General features: G+C 44.4%; 2 protein-coding genes and 1 pseudogene across 18 annotated transcripts in view; 2 read left to right on the top strand and 1 right to left on the bottom strand.

The window, feature by feature from the left end:
- The window catches only part of FAM227A (family with sequence similarity 227 member A), a 56,539-nt gene extending 45,606 nt beyond the window's left edge, over window positions 1-10,933 (bottom strand). For 3 of the 13 annotated variants that reach the window (XM_039877646.1, XM_039877654.1, XM_039877653.1), the window contains exons 1-4: window positions 10,839-10,933; window positions 10,402-10,731; window positions 7,840-8,075; window positions 6,021-6,103 (exon numbers count right to left, since the gene is read on the bottom strand). In XM_039877646.1, coding sequence (XP_039733580.1) covers window positions 6,021-6,103; window positions 7,840-7,981 — 225 coding nt within the window. In that variant the 5' untranslated portion in view covers window positions 7,982-8,075; window positions 10,402-10,731; window positions 10,839-10,933. The other 10 variants (XM_039877649.1, XM_039877657.1, XM_039877648.1 and 7 more) reach the window with 10 other exon arrangements.
- LOC120615298 (uncharacterized) lies at window positions 8,622-8,740 on the top strand (annotated as a pseudogene).
- A 34-nt stretch (window positions 10,934-10,967) lies between the features above and the next one.
- On the top strand, window positions 10,968-20,633 carry CBY1 (chibby 1, beta catenin antagonist). Of its 5 annotated transcripts, XM_039877667.1 has the most exons (7): window positions 11,010-11,106; window positions 13,153-13,222; window positions 13,366-13,474; window positions 15,912-16,027; window positions 16,871-16,976; window positions 17,057-17,175; window positions 18,365-20,633. In XM_039877667.1, the coding sequence occupies exons 2-7, from the start codon at window positions 13,169-13,171 to the stop codon at window positions 18,443-18,445; spliced, it is 585 nt and encodes a 194-aa protein (XP_039733601.1). In that variant the 5' UTR covers window positions 11,010-11,106; window positions 13,153-13,168; the 3' UTR covers window positions 18,446-20,633. The 5 variants fall into 5 exon arrangements, with proteins under 5 accessions (XP_039733600.1, XP_039733602.1, XP_039733604.1 ...); XM_039877666.1 differs by lacking the exon at window positions 13,153-13,222 and having other exon boundaries at window positions 10,968-11,106; XM_039877668.1 differs by lacking the exons at window positions 13,153-13,222; window positions 13,366-13,474 and having other exon boundaries at window positions 10,985-11,106.
- Window positions 20,634-22,247: the final 1,614 nt, after the last annotated feature.

Here is a 22,247-nt window from a genome sequence, read left to right as displayed (position 1 = left end):
GCCCTCCGGGAGGGCAGGACAGAGGCTAGAGAAACCAGTCTGGCTATAGGTGCTGACTCAGAAGAAATGGGCACCCAGTCGAGGCCTGGTATATAAAGGGCAAACTGCGGCCAACAGAGGTTGGGAAGGATAGCCCAGTGTTGGGCTCTGGTGGCAGCGGGCAGTCAGCATCTGACAGACCTGACCAGCTGCCTGGGCAGAGGAGCAAGGACAGGCGAGGGGTCCCTTCCTTCATGTCATCTGAAGACCAAGAGGGTTCCTGCCAGCCCCATCCTGGTTCTGACTGGCAATGTGAGGGAGCTATGCCAATGCTGGGCAGTCTTGAAAAGCCACCAGATCCTGCTTCTGGGAGGATCATGGCATTCTTTTTCTTGGCTTTAAAATTGTCATTAAAAAATCACAGGGGTGACATATAAATACATTCTTGTTGTAAAATACCCAAACATTACAGAAGTATGTGGAGTAAAAGCGTTTACCCACTTTCTATCCCATCCCCTTCCCAGAAGTGACTCCATCTGGGGTGTATCCTTCCAGATTTTTTCCCTACACATTATTCATACCCGTATAATGTCCTTCCTGTGAGCCAGGTACTCTTCTAAGCCCTGATCTAAGGGTTTCATGAGTTTTAACTCATCCGATTCTTGCAACAACCCTGTGAGGTAAATACCATTTAATCACCATTTTACAGGACACAGAGACTCATAAAGGTTAAATAATTTACATAATATCACAACGTAAGAAAATAAAGTAGGAATTGAAACTGAGTCTCACGCCCGAACTTGTTCCTCTGGTGCTACACCTTTTCCCATATGTAAATGCACACATATACAGATATATTGTTACTTTTAACTTACATGGAATCAGTCCAACCAGTGTGTGTATATTTTGCTTTTCTTCACAATTCCATTCTAAGCTCTGCTCAACAGTGGGCGGGCGGGGGTAGACTAAAGCTAGTGCTCTCTTTCCTGCATCAGTAAAGAATGGCTGAACCTCTGTGAAAGGCAATTTGACTGTATTTACCAAAATTTTAAATTTCACTACAGTTAACTGTAGGGTTAACTCAGAGCATGGCCCCTCACTTTTAAATTTCAAATGAGCCCCAAAATACATGTACAAAAATATTCATATGTTCACTATGATGAAAATACCACCAAAATATTTACCAACAGGGAACAATTACACCATATCCAACCTACAGAATATTATGCAGCCACAAGAAGAATGGGGGCAGATGGGTGGCTCCATAGTGTAGTGGTTGTTAGCACGTCTGCTTTCCACGCAGAAGGTCCTGGGTTTGCACCTCAGGTGGAGCCACGGACCATACCTCAGGTGCGTCAGGCCCCGCCAGTGCACCGGGGGTGCCAGGCCCAGTGCACACCGCCAGCACGTGGGAGGTGATGCCCCACTGCCAGAGATCCAGTTCTTAAAGGGAGACGTCAACTTCTGTAGGTCAGGGATGGAAGGGAGGGGAGAATTAAAGAGCGGGGGGAAAGAATGGGGGCAGGTCAACAGTATCTACTTTGAAAAATCTCCAAGAGGTATGTTTGTTAAAAATTAATAAAACCAAAATCAGATTACAAAACAATATTTACGGTATGATCCTGCTTACCTTAAACAAAGAAAACCACCCCAGATATATGTGTTACATATTTCTAAATGTATAAAAAAAACAGTTCTGGAAGGATACACACCATACAATTAGCAATGGTTTCTTCCAGGGAGGGAAACAGGGCAGGGGAAACGTGACTTTAACTGTTTACTTATATACTCGCAGGTGATTTGAATATTTGAGAACAAGCACGTGTTATCTCGCTACTTAAATTTTTGAAACTAAAACAAAAAGATTGACTCTAAAGCTGAACTGACCCTAAAGTTAGTACTGGAAAAGTTGGGACGACGGTGAAGCTAAACATTGAGGAGACAAATCACCAGGTTGGGACCCTGGGGGCCGAGGAACTTTGCCGAAAGCAAGATAACAGGTGGGAAGGGGTTAGGATATTCAGGTGGAGTGAACTGGCAGGAAGTAAAGGAGCAGGGTTGAGACGAAACAAAAACGTGGAGGGAAGGGATGAGAGAGGAGCAGGAGAAGAGCCACGAGAGCACAGCGGACCGAAGATCAGGGATCGGGCCAAGTGCAGCCTCCCAGAGGCGGTCTCCCCAGTCTACAGAACTGCGCTGCCAACCCATGACTCGGGTTTGCATCCAATCTGAGGTTCTCTCGTTGTATTTAGAGACATGGATGGTCCTGTAAATGAATGAAGCAGTCCAGTGTGGCAACCAAAGACCGTGTGGCAACCAAAACTTGGCCGCCATGTTGGGAACAGTAGGAGAGGAGGGGACTGGGGCAAACTAGAGAGCTCGTGTTCTGATAAACGCGGCCAAACTCTCTCCCGCTGATGACTGCCACATGGAAATGCAGACCCCAACTGTAGGGTTAACTCAGAGCATGACCCTCCACATACTCAGAAGACTGATGGCTGCCCAGCCAGCAGCCAAGGCAGGCAGCGCACAAGAGCTGTCAGCAGTGCCTGCTCCCAAGGACGTTATCTGCTCCTGTCACCAAGCAGCACATCTTGCTCCCACCTGTCGGAGAAGCTGCTCCCCCAATGAGATGACCCCTCCCTCTGCTTGTGGGCATAAAAACTTCTGCTTGCTCTTGGTCAGCAGCTTTATTCCTGCAGCTTCAACCAGCCGCTGCCGAGGCTTCCCTACCTTGTGAGTAATAAATGGCATTTCTCACCCCTCTCATCCTCCTGATGGTTCTTCCGGAATATTCAAACTCAGGTGCACGTTCCAGGCCTGGGGCTCCTGCGTTACACCAATCCAAAGCCTGCTTAGGCCCACTGGTGCAGACAAACAAAACACATGGGAAGCCCAGACTGGGCCCACAGGCCACCGGTGAGTGACCTCCGGTGTAGATGAAACACCTGCAGGTTAGAGAGTGAGCTTGCCCACAGCACCCAGCGTCCGCCAAAGAGTAAACGTTCATCATCACAATCCTCCTCCAGCGGCCACGTGTGGAGGGTGGTGGGTGAGCCCGCGGGGCCGTAGGGCCTGTCGGGGCTGAGTGGTGTGGAGCTGACCTTCTCAACAGTATTCTCAGTGCTGTGGGGGGAGCAGGTCCTTAGCAACTTGCTGGCTTGACGTCACTTTGTTGCTTTATTTCAAGTCTCCATATCTTGAGGATTTTTTGATTTATACCTCAGACTTCTTAAACACACTTAAAAATCAAATGCACGTGTTACCAAAGCCAAGAGAGCCCAAAAGACACTTCCTGATGACTCACGTCAGTTTGCGTCCACTTGGTGGGAGCTGTGCCACCCAACCAACCACTACTGTTTAACCTACAGAACTCCTGTCTCCCAACACGCCAGCTGTGTGTGCACATGCGTGTGTGTGTGTGTGTGTGTGTGCGCGCGCACGCGTGCGCGAATTGCTGGAGGGTTTATTTGCTTCCTTTTATATTTTTTATAAGTGAATCAAAATTAACTTTGAGACTTTCAGTTTCCAGTCCAGCATGTAAGGAGCTCAGAAGTCTCCAGTCCATCCTAGCAAGTGAAAAGCCGAACAAACTAAAAATTTAACAACTCTTCTTAGATCTGTCAGAAAAATGAGCTCACAGGGCAAACTGCTGTCCCCCGAATGGGAGCGACCCCCAGGCAGACACAGAGAATCTCAATTTATCAGAGCAGAAACCTCCCTGGGAACCAGCGCCGGGATAAGAAAACCGGGACTGTAATTGACAAGTCGCTGGAGGTAAGGTGTGGACAAGTCTGAGAGTTAAAAACTCCAGGGCAGGGTACAGGGTGTGTGTGTGGGGGGAGGGGATCCCACTTCTAAATTTTACCTCCAGGGGCTCCACCAGGTCCTTACTAAATATCAGAGAATCCCTTGGTTCTTCACAGGGAGAGAGGAAAAGTCACCATTTTAAATACACCATAGCACTGTGTTCTTCTTGCTCTTGGAAGAAACTATTTTACCAGAACCTAACCTGCCGGGGGGGAAGGGAAATACCCAGCTCTAGCCTCACTTGGCTATCTTGTCCCACCTAAGCGGGGGTGGGGAGGGTGGAATCTGAGAAGCACTGGTGAAGTTCACAGTCCAGGGGCACAGACTCACCAACACACTGAGATGGAATCATAGAACTATATAGTACACTCCCCCCCACCCCGTCAAGATGTCGGTTCTTCCCAACTTGATCTACAGAGTCAATGCAATCCCAATAAAAATTCCGGAAAGTTATTTTGTGGATATTGACAAACTAACTCTGAATTATACACGGAGAGGCTAAAGACCCAGAAAAGCAAATACAATATTGAAGGAGGACTGACATTATTTGGCTTCAAGACTTACTGTAAAACTACAGTAATCAAGATAGTGTGGTATTGGCAAAAGAATAGACGAATAGACCAACATAGAGGGCCTGAAAATAGACCCACATAAATGCCGTCAACTGATCTTTGAAAAAGGCAGAAAGACAGCACAATGGAGCAAAGATAGTCTTTTCAACAAATGGTGCTCAAGCAACTGGACCTCCACATACAAAAAAATGAATCTAGATACAGACCTTATACCGTCCATAAAAATTAACTCGAAATTGAGCATAGACCTAAATGTTAAGAGTAAAACTATGAAACTCCTAGAAGATAACATAGGAGAAAGCCTAGATGACTTTGGGCATAGAGATGACTTTTTAGATATAACACCAAAGGCATGATCCATGAAAGAAACAATTGATAAACGAACTTTATTAAAATTAAAAACTTCTGGTCTGCCAAAGACAATGTCAAGAGAATGAGAAGACAAGCCACAGACTGGGAGAAATATCTGCAAAAGACACATCTGATAAAGGACTGTTATCCAAAACATAGAAAGAACTCTTAAACCCCAGCAGTAAGAAAACAAACAACTTAGTTAAAAAGGGGGCAATGACCTTAACAGACACCTCACCAAAGAAGAAATACAGATGGCAAGTAAGACCATGAAAAGATGTTTAATATCACATGTCGCTAGAAAACTGCAAATTAAAACAAGAAGATATCACTACATGCCAATTAGAATGGCCAAAAGTCAGACCACTGAGAAGAGTACCAAGTGCTGGTGAGGGTGTGGAGCACCAGAAACTCCTTCACTGTTGGTGGGAATGCTAAACAGCACAGGCACTTTGGGAGACAGTTTGACAGTTTCTTATAAACTTAACATACTCTTAGCATGTGATTCAGCAATCATGCTCTTTGGCATGTACCCAAATGAAATGAAAACATATGTCCACACGAAACCTTGCACAGGGATGTTTATAGCAACTGGATTCATAACTGCCAAAAGTTGGAAGCAACCAAGATGTCCTTCAGTAGGTGAATGGATAAATAAGCTGTAGTTCACCCAGATAATGGAACATTATTCAATGCTAAAAAGAAATGACCTATCGAGCCATGAAAAGACATGGAAAAACCTTAAGTGCATATTACTAAGCGAAAGAAACCAATCTGAAAAGGCTACATTCTGTATGGTTCCAACTATATGACATTCTGGAAAAGGGAAAACTATGGAGACAATAAAAAGATCAGTGGCTGCCAGGGGTTAGGGGGAGGGAGGGATGAATAGAAGGAGCATAGAGGATTTTTAGGGCAGTGAAACTATTCTGTATGATACTACAAAGGTGTATGCATGTCATGACGTATTTTTCCAAACTCATAGCTTGCACAGCACAAAGAGAGAACCCTAATGTAAACAATGGGCTTTGGGTGATAACGATGTGCCAATTTAGGTTCCTCAGCTGTAACAAATGTACCACTGTGGAGGGGCAGGGAGAGCGTGCATGACGTGGATATGAGAGAACTCTGTACTTTCAGCTCAATTTTGCTATGAACCCACAACTGTTCCAAAAAATAGTTTATTAATTAAAAATATATATATATTTGAGAACTCAAATGGGCAAATATGCTTTCAAATAAATGGAGGGGCCCCCAGGGCCCTTCCTTCCTGGAAGCCTGGCCTCAGCCCTGGCACCCATAACTTACCAGGCTGTTGTCCAACGGGCTGGAACTCAGATCTATCTCAGCAATCTTCTGGTTCACCTGGTGGATGGAACCAATGAGGCACGCTGGGTGGGGAGTCAGCTAAGGAGACTCTCGGGGTGGTAATTACGTACAAATGGGGTGAAGGCTTACTCCCTTTCTGTGCTGTCTGGCCACTTAATTATTTTCTTTGTAAACATTCAACATTTCTTTCATCTTGTTTTAAATGAGTTGCTTTATAAATTACAAATGAAAATTATATTCTAGACACCTTAAAAAATATATAAAGACTCATCTATTATGTTGCCACCCTAACAACTTCTGTTAGGATTTGGGGAGATTTCCTTCCAGGAATCTTTACATACATACTTTTCTACATAATTATAATCTTGGTGTATGCTTATTTTACTACTGACTCATTTTCCACTCATTATTATGATCAGTTTCCATAAGGCTAAATAATCTTCATAATAGTTTAAATGGCATTATATGAACCTGCTTAGAGGATTAACCTTAATACACTTAACTGTTCCTTGGCTGCTGAATATTTATGTTGTTTATAACTTTTTGCAATCAGAAATAAGGCTGTGATGCACAAAGTCACAGAGAACGCTGTTTCCATATTTTGGATTATTCCCTTAAGAGAGATTTTCAGGTGAGGGATGACTAGGTCAAAGGGTATCTTGACCTTGCTTATCACTGTTGAAACCTCTGCTCAGTTCAATGGCCCATCTTGTTACCAGCTCTACGCTTGAATTTCTTTCTATCTCAGACTCAATTGGTCTGGGAACATATCCTCTGTAAAAGCTCCATAATCCTATCGCTCCTCAGCTGCCTTCATCTAAAGCGAGGTTCTCTTTACTTCCATTACCCTCAAGTGTTCTTAGAAATTGGAGGATGCTTGACAAATGAAGATGCCAAGGAGGAACACAATAAATCATAGGGAGCGAAATGGATTAGTTAGGCTGAGACGAGCACAGGATTAAGCAAAAGAGGGACATTAGAAAAAGGCACAGGAAAGCGAGACCCTGAAGCGGATCCTGATGGGATCACGCGTGCTCACCTCGAGGAGGGGTTCTGAGAGGCGTGGGAGAGAAAGGATGCAGAAGGGAACGTTCAGTCGGGCAGGCAGCAGCATGACTTGAAGAGAAATGAGCTCTTTATGAGATGGAAAGACCTGTGTTATTTATAACCAGAGAGGGTTATTTGCTGGATGAGCTCTAAGTCCTCCAGAGATGGGATTCTGTGGGTCCCCGGGATATAGTTCAGGGTCAGAAGTGAGATGAGGATCAATGAAGGCAGTGCTGGAGAAGTAAGATGCTGGTAGAGCCTGGATGATGCTAGAAGGAACAAACTCTGAGCCTAGGCAAAAGGGCTGGCAGGTAAGAAGAGGTGAGGTCAACTGGAGTAAAGAAAAAGAAAAAAATTAAAAAATGGGATCTTAAGTTCACTTGTCTGAGGGCAGAGGGCTGGATCATGACTTCTTAGTTGCTATCTATGATTCTTTGGAAGGTAGAAGGGAAAGAGACAATGGAAAAAATGAGCTTTTTCTATTCTTCTTCATTCTTTCAACAAATATTTCCAGTCTTCTTCCTTTTGGGCTTTTTCTGACTATCTTAGTAAAACAAATTCAAGTCAAACAATCCTTCACAGTCTCAAATTCTTTTAGAAGATAGGTAGGGCTTAAGTAATGAAAAAAATTAATGAATGTGTAAGGAACAAGCTAATAAGTAATGCATGTTATAGTCTTGAGCACAGGTTACATACAGCTCTGCAGCAGGTGTATTTGGTCTCGATTATAAACAGCACCACAGAAGGATACAGGGTGGATTGTCTTCCAGACTCCTCCTCACGGCTTTCTGCATTGCAGTCCGTGCAGTGAGTGAGGAAGCCAGGTGCTCATCCATCGGTACCATTGGCAAGGCGGTGACATTGATGACCTCCATCTTCTTAAAATAAGCCATTGTCCAGGTTCTTGTAACCTGACAAACAGTAAGTTTCCACTTTTAAGAGCCCCTCATTTCTCACTCTATTCTTGTTCTCTGTTCAACCAGCCTCCTGGAAATCACAAATAGCAAAGAACCATCTCAGAAAATACAAGTACGCTTATCTGTCAAGCAGGGCTGATGGACAGGCACGTGCTGCATGCCACATGGGGGATAAAGGTTTCTGTCTGAGAAGCCCATTGTCAAATGAGAATCTCAAGGCATGTATACTTTTTCCTTCTACCTGCTGATGCCCACCCTCTGGCTGCGACAAAAATTATTGTACAGTTGACCCTTGAACAATGTGGGAGTTAGGAATGCCGACCCCTTATGCTGTTGAAAATCCACGTATAACTTTTGGTTCCCCCAAAATTTTACTAATAGCCTACTGTTGACTAGGAGACTTACTGGTAACATAGATAGTTGATTGTTAACACATATTTTGTATGGTATATGCATTATATGCTACATTCTTAAAACAAAGTAAGCTAAAGAAAACGTTAAGAAAATCATGAGATGAAATATTTAAAGTACTTATGTATTTATTGAAAAATATCCACCTATAAGTGGACCCACCCAGTTCAAGGGTCAACTGTAGTTTTAAAAATAAGGAGACTGGGTCTCCAGCCATGCCACTCTGAACGTGCCCAATCTCGTCTGATCTCGGAAGCTAAGCAGGGTTGGGCCTGGTTAGTACTTGGATGGGAGACCACCTATGAATACCAGGTGCTGTAGGCATTTGAAACAAACAAACAAACAAACAAATAAATAAATGAGGAGACTGGAATGCTGAAAAAGCTGGGGCTCCAGACCACCCGGCAAGCTAGTTTCCAAGTAAGAAATGAAATAAAATCTTTCTGTCTCTCTGAGCTACACCTAGAAAGTCAAGAGATTTGGATGAGGTTCCTAAGATCCTTTTCAGCTTTCAAATGCTATGATTCTATGATACATGTCCATCTCCTCGATGAGGGTCTTGATCGACCTTAGGTTTTCTGCTCTCTTCCAAAAAACTGGGCCCATCTCTGCTTTTCTTCCTGGACTGAGAGCACTATGGCACATTACAACAGGTTCTCTGAAAAGTCAGGCTTTGACCCTGTCGAGAAGCCTCTTCTCTTGGGAAAACTGAATATTATGCTTAAGAGAAGAGTGTTTTAAAATACACACTCTGTTCCCTTCTGAATTTTTCATTATACTGTTTTAGGATAAGTATTCTCTGAAATGTGTTAAGCTTTTATGTCAGTACTTAAGGGGAAAAAAAAGACAGGTAAGAAAACTAACTTCATTGACTATCTACCCTGTGTCCAGCACTGTGCTACGTGCTGGGGGCAAATGAGTAAAAGAATAAGAAACGTCCTGCTCTCATAGAGCACATATTCTGGTCCCTGAGATTTGAATGTCCTTGTTTAAAGTGAACGTGTTTTAATAACCTTCTGTAATTCAATATTTACTGAGTGCCTAACACAAGCCAGCAGTGCTCAGATGGTGAGCTAACAATCAGTCTTGATCCCGCCCTAATGGAGCTTATAGCTACAAGGCGAGACAAGTGGTAATCAAACAATTATATAAGTAACTGTGAGTTATAACTGTGACAATTTCTTCGAAGGTAGGTACACAGTGCTATGAGATAGCATAATGGGCACTGACCTAGTCAACATGGTCAAGACTTGAATGAGGAGCAAGAGTTAATTAAAAAGGGAGGGGAAACACCATCCAAGCAGAGGGGAGCAAGGGTAGGAAGGTAGGAAAAGGCTTGAGTTGTGCATCACAGTAGCCACTAGCCACATGTGACAACAGAGCCCTTGGAATTTGCTTTGTGTAACTGAAGAACTAAACTGTTCATTCAAATTTAAAAATCAAGCAGTACAAATTTAAATATATTGATTATATGTTGAAATGATGTTTGGGACATTTGGAGTTAAATAAAATATTCAAATTAATATCACCTGATTTAGGGTTTTTTCACTTTAAAAAATATGGCTACTAGAAAATTCTAAATGATATATATGGCCCACATTTTGTTTCCAATGGACAGTGCTGGGCTAGACGGTGCAGATTTTGGTTCCAGGACGTGGAACTCTCCTCTTTTCAATTCAGTGAGGTGCAGTTGGAAGAAAATTACAGTTCAAGCCAGAGACTCATGGGTCCTGCCCCTCACTGGCTGGATGACCTGGTGCCCTCACTAGGCACCCAATAAATATCCCTTAACATCCCTGCGTTTCTTCATTTCTCAAATGGAACCAATACACTCTGTTAGAACTTTAGGAGATCTAGAGTTGATTCTCTAGTAGCTCTCTGGCCCTTGCTCACTGTGAGACCTTGAAGCAGCCCCTGAGCCTCAGCTTCCCCTGCTTGCAGAAGCCTATGAGAGTCGGGCGTCACCATTCTTCTGTCCGTCTTACCTGAAGATATGGACGGAATCAGACGATCTCGAGGACGGTTCCGCCACGGGCTCCTCAGGAGACCCTGCAAAGTTCTGGATGGGACGCCCGACCTCCTTTGCCCCCACATCCACCCGGATGGGGTGCCCACCTTTGCTATGGGGTGCCCACCTTTGCTTTGTGGTGGGGTGGGGGGGGAGGAAGAGGAGGAGGAGCAACAGGGTGAGGCCCATTTGGCTACTGTGAGCCCTGGCGTTCTCCAGGCAACGTCGGGCGCAACCACGTGCCACTTTCCCACGACAAAGGAACCGTCGCGAGCCACCGCCAGACTCCGTTACCACGGCGACGGCCCTAGTAGGTTGGGGAGACCAGACCAATAGGTTTGTGGGGAGGGCGAGTGCAGTTCCTTGTTCTAGCCTATAGCAGGGGGGCACTTAAGTGACTCCATAAGGCCATACCTTTGTGGAATCCGTTCAGCATCTCGAGGACACTTCTCACACGTTTTTGGTGCTTCGCGAAGGACCTCGTTGGCGACTCTGCCGCGCCGGGAACACCCCCCCCCACACTTCTTTGATGGTAGATCCCGGGGCGGGGCTGCGCATGCGCGCACTGGGCGGGTGGCGGAGAGGCGGGCTGTGGCTGTTGCGACGCCTGACGTGGACCCCGGCAGCGGGCTTGCTGGTGGTCTCAGAGTTTGCTGAGAAACCGACTTCTGGGTCGCGTCAGGTACGTCTCCAAGCCCGGCGTCGCCCGAGGTCTGAGAAGGGGTGGGACTCCCGGGCGCTCCCCTGGGGACTCAGGGCGTCCCCGCAGCTGGAGCTGCCGGAGGGCTCCCGGCAGGGGGGCGGAGGCCGGCTTCACCGCAGGCCAGTCACAGCCCCTCCAGAAGTGTGTTTCCTCGATTGTCAATTGGAGTAGCAATTCCTCCCCGTAGGGCGTGCCCATGAACGTTTGTTTGTTCCCTGGCATCGGTTGAGTCCATCAGCCCTGGGAGGCGGTGTACCTGCGCTGCATGTACTTGGCCGGCTCTGAACTCTGGGGGACGCAGATCCCTTGTTAGATCAAAATAAGCTAATGTATTTTATGGCCCATTGCAAACTGTGAAGCGCTGCACCGCGATGAAGTGATTATCACCAGCGCAGAAGAGTAGGCCTTATTTGAAGGCCAATTCCACCACCTTCCCACGCTGCGATGCGGGCAAGTTATTTAGCTTCTTTAAAGCCTCAGTTTTCTGATCTGTGGATGGGGACATAATTTATTTGCCAAGGTTGCCGTGAGAATCACATGCCACAGCTTATTATAAACACTAAAGCACTTTTACAACCTTTGCGCCAGGGACCGTTATTTTCTCTGATTACAAATCAAGAAGCCTGAGGCCCAGATGAGCGCTGGATGATAAGTACTGGGGTCCCTCCCACTGCGGGGGAAGCGGCAGAGCGATGGGTGGAACCCAGATGCTCTCCCTTCACTTCGTTCGTTCTGAGCCTTCTCTCACCAGGGAGTTTCACTAGAAAGAGGGCTGCCAAGGGGCCGACCAAGACCTCTAGGTGCACAGTAATGTTCCAGGAACCCAGGATCTCAGCCAGAGTTGTTTGTGGATTATTGGATCCGACTGAAAAGGCAGCTAGTCCAGACCCTTCGTTTTCCTCTTCTGTTTCTGGTGATGTTTGTTTCTCAGTTTAAGGATTATGAGAATTCGTGAGGTCATGAGTGAAGTGTCCCAATTAAAACTCAGTAGGCACTGAGGGGCAGAGCCAGGCCAGGAACTTGGTCTCTTGTGTCCTGGTGATGTATGTGCTCAGGCGTAGTGGTGCTCTTAGCACAGTTGTGGGCTTTGCAAGAACAACTTGGCTTTTTTCCCCTTCAGATGTCTCTGGATGTTTGGAGAGACAGAAGCTGCCTTTATTTATTGTTTTTTTTGTTGTTATTCGTTTGTTTTGTTATCTTCCTAAGTAGTACATGAATATGTTATTAATAGTTCATTAAATCCAGAAGTATATATTTCTCTAACATAATTTTATATCGTAACATATGAAATTGCCACTGTTTGGCAATTCCATTGGAGTCAGCCATCGTGCTCCCCTTCCCAGATTTAACCACTGTGAGCAGTTTGGTGTCTCCTTCCAGATCTTTTTCAATTTTTTTACATGCACCCTTATATATATTATTGCTTTTTTTTTTTTTTTTGTCATCTCATATGGGATTATAGTATACAGGTTGTTCTGCAACTTGCTTTCTTAATGTTAGAGTGTGTTGGAAGGCTTTTCAGGTCAGTCCACGTACAGCTGTCTCATTGTCTTTCTTGACCTTTAGTATTCTCTTATAAGAATGTGCCATGATGTGTTTGGCTATAGCAACCATTGGTAGCCATTTCGGATTGTTTCTGATATCAAATGTTATCAACAATAGAGAACATTTGAAGTAGATTTGCCTGCCAAAAAGTATGCATATTTAAAATTTTGCTAGGTTTTGTCTAATTTAAAAATTATAGCATCTTAGGTTTCCACCAAGAGTAAATGAAGATGTCTTTTTCTCCACATCCTCACCAACATTGGGTATTAGTCATCCTTTAAATTTTGCCTGTATGATGGATGGAAATGCTTCTTTTTATGGTGTATCCCACAAATTATGAATACCAGGATAATTTGATATACACCTTTAGCCCACTGACCGTGGCTGTGGACCCTGGGAAAGTCGCCTAACTTCTCTGAGCCCTAGTTTTCTCATCTCTGATGTGGATAGGAAAATACTTACTTTATAGGGTTGCTGCAGGGAATACAAGAAATATATGAAGTGTACCCAGCACTGGACCCAACCCATAGTGGATACGCAGGAAGTGATAGTAGGTAGTTTTGTTACTGTGCCCTTTTGTTTTATGAGTTAAAATCTTTCTTCCTGGATATTCTTGTTTCATTCTTGTGTTGCCCTCTACAGACGTAAGATTAATTGCCTTCTCTCTTCCACCCTTTTTCTTTTCTCCAACAGAAGCAAAACATCCACTATGTTTTGGATGACATGGTAGCACAACTTCAAACTCCCTCAGCATCTTGGTCCCCAGTGCTGTCCTGTTCATCACCAAGCTGGAAACATTCTGGTTTGTCCGAGTTCTAAATTGTTGTGCCCAGACCCAAAGGCCATCCTCTAGGTTGTGGGTCTACTGGTATTTTTCATAGCAAACACACAGCTACCAGTAAAACTCTCATGAGCATACACCGCTAAATATCTTTATTTTTATTTATTTTATTTTTGTTTATAAATCATATATGCATATATACATATACTTCTGTGTTATATATTGTAAAACCTCCAAAGAAGCTTTTAAACTTTTATTATTCATTTTAGTGATATTAATTTCTACATCACTGAAAATAGCACAGAAGTTTTTCTTCATGTTCTCATTAAATGTCTTGCTAATTGTGATGCATTTATCCTATGAGTTATCTTTTAATGATAGTTAATATAAAACCTTTTTCAAATAGTCTTGAGAACTTTCCTCTGTTTTTGGCCAACTTCTTGTCAGATATGATTAACTCATTACTGTTTTTATTATAATATGGTGAAGGAAGATCTTATGCGTAGGAGTAGGGAAAGTGAGAGCTGTTACTTTCTTTCGCTCGCTTATGCTTTCATCATTGTTATCTATAGCCTACAGATTCTTAGAAGGAATCTTTTTAAGCTACTTGTGTATTTTAAGTTAAAATTGAATAATATTGGGAAGAAATGAATCTTGACCCCTGTCTCAGACCATATGCAAAAACTAATTTCAGACGAATCGTAGTCCCAGATGTGAAAGTTAAACAGTAAAATTTTCAGAAATTAATATATGAAAATATCATGACCTTGGAGTAGGCAGAATTTTTTAAATAGGACACAGAAACACTAATTTAAAAAAATTGGGAAATTAGATTCCACTAATTAAGAACTTCTTTAATCAAAAAGAAGCCAGTAAGAAAGCAAAAAGACAAGTTCTAGATTGAGGGAAGATATTTTCAGTATTCCCCATATATACAACAAAGGACTTGTATTCAATATATGTAAAGAACTCTTACAGATCAATTTAAAAAATGACAGACAACCCAATAGAAAAATGGCAAAAGACTTTAACGTGCATGTCACCAATACGGTTATCCAAATGTACAATGAGCATATGGAAAGGTGCCCAATTTAATTAGTTATTGGGGAAAAGCGAATTAAACACAGTGTAATACCACCACATACCTACCAGAATGGGTGAAATAAGAAAGATAGGAAATGCCAAATGCTTACAAGGATCTCTTGTACACTGTTCACAAGGAGAGATTGGAAACCGTTTGGCAGTATCTGCTAAAGCTGAATAACTGGACACTCTATGACTCAATAATTCCACCCGTAGGGCTAGAACCAGAGAAGTATACTTACATGTATGAAAATACACATCCAAGAATATTCTTAGCAGCACATTTTTAATATACGAAAACTAAACAGTTCAAGTGTCCGCTTTATGCAATGGAATATTTTACTGCAATGTGAACAAACAAACTACAGCTACATACAACAACATGGATAAATCTCACAAACATTATATTGAGTGAAAAATCTAGACACAGATGAGGACAGCCCTTATGAGTCCATGGTTCTAAAGCTGTTGGGCGAAGCTTGTGGGACGATGAGATGTTCTGTATCCGGATCTGGAAGGTGGCTACACAGTGTGTGTGTGTGAGACTTGAAGGTGGCTACACTGTGTGTGTGTGTGTGTGTGTGTGTTTCCAGTAAAAAACCTCGTGAAGTCATATAGATTATTACCTTGTATACTTCTCTATATTTATGTTATACATAAATATACTAAAAGATTTCCTCTTCCTCCTCCCTACCTCCTACCCCTCAAATGGGTAGTGTCAGTAAATCGACTTAGCTGGGCCTGTGTGAATTGTAATAGGTTGCAATATGCTGTAAACAAATGCATGGCTGCGATGTTATGGGCCTTCTTCTTTCACTGGACATCTCACCATACAGGACAGGTGACCTTTGACATATGGACTGAGTGAGGGGCACTGTTACCAGTCTGAAAGTGAAGTATAAGTATAGCTTTATTTCTTTAAAGTGGGACATGTGCAGAGGCTGTTGCCTACTGCGATTCTTACCAGTGTACAGGAAGAAGTGGGATTACATTCCTCACTCTAGACTGTAAATCTGGCTGGCGGTGCCAACTTGTGACAAAACTTAAGACAGGCGAGTTAGGCACATGCCTGCGGTTAACATAAACTCTGGAGCTATACACATCTGTGTTCAAATACTAGCTCCCCCTTAGGATCTTAGCCTTTCCAAATCTCATCTGTCACATGGGGCCCATAAGAAGGGCTAAACAAAGGGTGATTATGAGAGTTGAGATATTGCAAAGGTTTTAGCATGCTGCCTGGCACATAGCGCTCGACACGTGGGAGCCACTACCGGAGTTGTGAATATATGAGATGTACATTTCTGTGTTTGAGGACAGTGGCATAAGATCACTCACTGTCCCAACTATTTGTGCCCCTGACTTGTTCTGACCCTAGGACAAGGGAGCATTGACCTTGCCTTTGTCAGGCCAAAGATGCCTCTCTTTGGGAATACGTTCAGTCCGAAGAAGACACCCCCTCGAAAGTCTGCTTCTCTCTCCAACCTGCACAATGTGAGTGTCAGTACGGGGCTCAGCCTGGTGTGCCGTGAGGGGGCATCAAGCCTGATCTCTGATGGGAAGTGGGGTCCTGCAGAGGCATCCAGGTAGTAGGGCATCCTTTCCATTCATATTGCTATTGCTAAAATCATTTTTAACTCCTGCTTGGGAATCATCATCAAAGCTTTTTCAAGAACCTAATAAGACAGTTAATCTCATTATGGTTTTCGGCTCCAAATGTTATTATCCAATTTGACTTCACTTTATGCCCAAGATTTGGCCAGAAAATTATTTTAGTCATGTCTAAGAATCAAATTCATATTCAAAAGATAATGTTTTGCCACTACTAATGGCATTCAAAAGGATATGTCACAGCTGTAGAGATCATTTCCAAGCTCCTCGAGGGCAGAGCTGGTCGCGTTCATCTCTGAATACCTAGTACTAGTCCTGACGCAGGGTGGGTGCTCATGAAAAACATGGTAAAGAACAGCTATTACCACTGATAGGGCGTTGGCATTTTATACTTTTTCCATGCTGTATATAGCTCCATAAGCAAATGATAACTTAAGGACTTATTACATTTAAAAAGGATTATTCACAGATATAAAATAATTCATTGTACAAATTTCAGCATACATAGCTTTTTCAGAAAACATCTGTTTTATCAAGTAGTACATTTCTTCTCTCTTATAGTTTAAAAGTTGTTGTTGTACCTCGTTTGATTTTCTGACTTAAAAAAATTATCAAATGTGCTGGGTAACGATTAGAGAAAAGAAATGAGTGCTTGGGATCCTATAGTTAGCGGGAGAGGTGCTGGTTGTGGCCCCCTGAAGCCAGCATGTAGTGTCTCCCCCACAGTTGGATCGGTCAACCCGGGAGGTGGAGCTGGGCCTCGACTATGGAACCCCAACTATGAACTTGGCGGGGCAGAGCCTGAAGTTTGAAAATGGCCTGTGGATAGCAGGTGAGCTGATTTCCTGCCATTTTGTCCAACAAGATTGGGGAAGAAAACTCCACGTAACGCTGGTTCTGTCCTTGCTCCAGAGACAGGGATTAGTGGGGGCGTGGACCGGAGAGAGGCACAGCGTCTGCGGCGGCGGAACCAGCAGCTGGAGGAAGAGAACAACCTCCTGCGACTGAAAGTGGACATCCTGCTGGACATGGTGAGGAAGGTGCGGGAGGGTTGCTCCACCCCAGGTCAGCCCGGCCAACTCGTACATCTGGAGGGCCAGTGTGCCCAGGCACGTTGCTTCAAATCCAAAGACACAACACCACATCAGACACAGTCCCTACCCTCAAGGGCTCACATTCTAGCAGAGAGAGAGACAGTAAATGTAATGACAGTGCCTCGTGGTAATGGCAAGTGTTAGAGTCTGCAGGACCTGGCATCAGCACATGAAAGAAAGGGACTTTGTCAAGACGGGAGACAGGAGACATCACAGAGGAAGGCATAGTAGAGCTGAATGTGGAACGGTAAAGGGAGGACCGGAGGCTGGGGATGAACGCATTCCAGGAAGGATAGCCTGCTCACGGCTTGGAGATGCCCCATACCAAGCAGGCATTAGTCAGTGCCCAGCACAGACCTGCCCAGGGGCACTCTCCGCATTGGTGTTGGTTTTCTGTGGCTGCAAAGAACCCAGCAGCCTGCTGGGCCTAGAGGTGCAGGTGAAGATCTGTTGGGAGGCAGGAGAGCGTTCGCTGGTAGACGCTGGGGTGGTTAAGAGCACGCGTACTGGAGCTCAACTGTCTACGTCCTTGCCCAGCTCCTCCGCTGGCCATGTGGCTTTAGGCAAGTTACTTAACTGACCCGTGTGAAGAAACTTAGTTTCTTCAGCAATAAAATAGACATGATAGGAGGATCTACCTCGTAGTGAGTTAATAATACTAGTAAAGCACTTGGAATAGTGGATTTCTCAGGAAGCGTGGCTCTTACTTCACTGTAAGCTGACCTCTGCTTTAGAGAGGTCATTGAAAGGTTCTGATGAGGAAAGTGGCATTCTTTTTTAAGGACTTTCTCCCCTAATCACCATTAAGGTAGCTACAGCTCAGAAACAACTAATCCTTTAGCTTAGAATTGCCAGTATCTGCCTTTTTCATCCCGAGGCCTGCTGTCCTTAACGCGTGAGTGCCGTGCAATGCTAGGTGGTCAAACATGTTGAGAGAGTGGATTGTGAGTGTTCTTCAAGTACTCGAGGTGGTTCCATTCTGCCCAGTTACAAAGGGGTTTCCATCAGGGAGGCTGGCAGGCAGTGTTAGAGAAACACCGGGGGCCTTTGCCAGCGCACAGGGCTGACCTTGCAAACCTAAATTATAGCCCAGAAATGTCCTAACAGTCTACTGTTTCGCTTTCAGCTCTCTGAGACCACTGCTGAATCCCATTTAATGGAGAAGGAATTGGACGAACTGAAGAGTGTCAGTCGGAGGAGGAAATGAAGGCCCCAAAGACATTCATGAGAACAGGGAGAAATCTGTTGAGCAGAGGAGTAGAACATAGCTGAGGGTTTTATAGCCAAACTATTGGATTAGGTCCTGGGAGAGTGTCATATAATGGGGCCAGAAGGCACTGGCACCCTTGAGTTGGCAGGAGGAAAGTGACAACGTAATGGAGAAAACCAGGGATTCCAGGCCAGGGCAGTTAGTAGCAATGTACTGTGGCTGCATGGCACCGGGAGGCCAGTCTGTGAGGTCTGGAGTGATGGTAAGACTTGGGGTGCTCTCCAGTCACTGAACATACAAACGTATCTGTCCCTGGTCCATCCTCATTGGACTGGCACTGTTGGGAGAAGCAGCTGGAGATTATCCTGCCACCCCCTCACATTGGTGTTTGGGGCGTGGCACCAGCTGTAAAGAGTCCTGTGTGAGGAGGTCTCACATGAGCAGCTCTCCTGGTCCTCTGCCCCTCAGGCCACTCTGTCCGTCCTTCAAAAAGTATGTGTACCCCAAACCCACAACCTCCTGGCTTCAGCTTCTCAGTAGCAAGCACCAGCCTTCCACACACTATATTTTTGTGCTACTTTCCTGTTTACACTATTTTTTTTTTAAATTAAATGATGTTATATAATCTGTGGCCAAAGTGAAAAAAGAAGCATCAGTTCTTGAAGAAGTAAATGGAACCTGGAGTCTTAGCTTCTTTTGCTCTATCCAAAGACAGAATTTTCAGGTTATGGGACATGGCACCATTGCAGGAGATACATTCCAGCTTCCTGGCCATTGGCAAGGCTGACCTGGAACAGAAACAGTCCCTCTGCCCAAGTTCCCCTGCCTCCTCTGGGGAGTTGGGACGAGCCCGGATCCCGCAGGGACCAAGTAATTGGGGTGGAGACTGGATTCCTAGGGAGAGAATTCATGCCTGAGTCAGTGAGCTAAGCTGCTCTGGCTAGAGGAGGGAGCCGGCCAAAGTCAGAAGGAATCCAGCTCCCAAGGTCAGGGGGGAGGGCCCAGAGGGTTGGGACAGAGCCCAGGGCTTCAGTCCAGGGATGGCTACCATGGTCAGCAGTTACATGCTCGGGACAGGGTCCAGGACCTGGTACACATTTCCTCAGCTCAGCCCCGTGGAGCAGGGGCCATTGGTATGCCTATTCACAGACAGGGAAACAGACTCTGGGAGGTTCCGCAACGTAGGATCAGAGAGCGGAAGTGTAGGAGCCTGTGGACTCAGCCCAAGTAAAAGAGAGGAGCTGGGTGGGGCCCTGCCTCAGACGGATTCTGCTGGTTCTCGACCATCCTTCTGGCCCGCTCAGTGGATGCATAGGAGCTCCAGCCCGTAACCTTACTTTCCGACATAGAGAATAACAGAAGAAATTGGAGAAGGATACAGATATATGCAGGGCATAAATCTCCAGGTGCAGATAACAGAAGCAGTTGAGAGTTTGCTTCTTCCTAGACCACTATCAATTAGCAACCATTTATCAAGCACCCTTGATACCAGACACCTATTTCTAATTCTCATGAGAATTCTTCAAGCTTGTCATCACCCCCTGCTTTTAAAGAAGATGAAGAAACCAGCTCAGCAAAGCGACACAGCTGGAAAAAAGAGCTAGGACTGAACCCTTGAGAATCATGGGAGCAGATTTGGGTGTTACAGTGATGTGTACCCCCCTCCACACCCCCACTGGCACGTGATGGGGCTGCAGCCAGTATGTGGGACAGTTCTGCAGTGAAGGACTTTTATTTTGAGTGATAAGGGAAGCAAGCCATTGGTGAGTTCTAGCAGAGGAATGCTATGATTGACTTGTTTTTAAAAAGGCTCTGCTGAGAACAGACTGAAGGGGTCAAGGCTGGGACTGGAGAAGTGGCAGTAGAGGCGGTGAAGTGGTCAGATTCCAGAAATGAACTAAAGATGGAGCCCACCAGTGTTTGCTGATGGACGTAGGCTGTGAGCTGCATCAAGGATAATCCTATTGATGGAAGTCTCTAAGAGAAAAGGGGAAAATTACCCATATCTCACCACCGTAATACTTTGTTTCCCCCATTAAGATGCTACATACTTGCAAGATTTTACCTATTTAGTCAGATATATCCTTTAGGTTCTGGTTGAAATTCTTCCTCCTCAAAGCCTTCATTAACCAAACTACTACTAATGGGTCACCCAAGTAAAGAGTGCTATCTGGTTGACATTTATTATCTCTTGTAATCACTAAAAGTTTTGTGAATTTTTGTGCCAAGTGTCAGATTAGGGAAGAACTGTTACTGAAGAGCTGAAATAGAACATTTCTGTGGTGTGAGGGAGTGAGGACAGGATTACAGGCAATAATCAGAGGAAGTTTTATAGTTTGAGATCTAGAAATCCATCTGCACAATTGTACAGATAGAGAGCTATTGGGTGTTTTTTATCAGAGGACAGGCCTTAGAGCTTTTGTAAGATTCTCAAAAGGATCTATGCCCTCCACCGACCCATTAAGAACTACTGTTTTACTAGTTTCAGATTCAACAAGATGACAGGAAGGGTGGAAATCATGGACTCGAGGGGGAGGTGGAATGAGTGGCTAGGGAGCGGGGTTCTAGAATACCCCATCTCTATCCAAAAGGCAGAGTCACCTTTGCATCCATGTGCTTCCCACATGGGGCATCACCTCTCACTTGGTGGTCCCTTACGTGTCCCCTTGTCCTTCAGCTGTGACCCCTGGCCTTGCATCAGCCTTACCATATTTGCTGCCATTGGGCATTTCTTCTTGAAACCCTCAGTGAAGCCACACTTGGGTTTTCCTCCTTCCTCTCCAGCAGCTCCTCCTGGAACTTCTTGGGATAGAGACACCTTCACCCCGACCTTACTTTTTTTGGGCAGGGGGGAGGAATTTTTTTTTAATAGTTATAACTTTTTAATTAAAAACAATGATTGTTGCAAAATACATATAACAAAATTTACCAACTTGACCATATGTAAACACACAGTTCAGTGGTATTAAATACATTCATAAGGTGCAACCTTCACCACCATGCATCTCCAGAACTCTCTTCATCTTATAAAACAAACTACACCCATTAAACTGACTCCCCATTTCCCTCTCCCCCAGCCTCTGGCAACCATCACTCTACTTTCTTCTGTGATTTTGACTAAGTATCCTGCTGACCTTTAAATGTTTGATTCCACAGGGCTCTAACTTCTGTTTTCCCTTGCCCCTCTGCCATTTCTAGATCATATTATCTACTCCTAAGGCTTTGAATACTCTGCACTGCCTGATTCTCAGTATTTTTTCTTACCCTTTGACAATTTTGATTGTCGAAAGAGCTCTTTAGCCGTACACGTAGGTTTTTTTTTTTTAAATCACGTTGCTCTTGCGAATATAAATAAATTGGTCAAAGTTTTCCTAACTTCTTCACATTAACATTGTTACTTTCCACTTGATGTCATTGATACCTGCACTTTCCACGTAAGATTGCCTTCTGTATCTTCAAGAGTTGGTCTTTCAACATTTTTTAAAAGAGCCCATAAAAAAATTAAAAGCCATTGACACTGGGCTGTTAAGCTGCCCTTACATTGATGCAGAGCTAACCTAATTTATGTTTAACACATGCGAAAAAGCATAATTCTTAAATGTACACCTGATGAATTACTCATGTAAACATCACCCAGGTCAAGAAATAGAACTTTATAAGCAGCACCCCAGAAGTCACTGTCCCTTCCCAAATATTACCCCTCCTCCACTACAAAGGGAATCGATGATCATCCCCATGGACTGGTTTTGCCCGTTTTTGAACTTTAATGGAATCAGAGGAAGCATGAAAACTCTCTAGT

This window comes from Pteropus medius, unplaced genomic scaffold (genome assembly GCF_902729225.1).
Source record: "Pteropus medius unplaced genomic scaffold, Ma_sr-lr_union100, whole genome shotgun sequence".
NCBI classification, from domain to species: Eukaryota; Metazoa; Chordata; class Mammalia; order Chiroptera; family Pteropodidae; genus Pteropus; species Pteropus medius.
The sequence above is the reverse complement of the archived record's forward strand: the minus strand, read 5'-3'. Positions and strand labels throughout refer to the sequence as shown.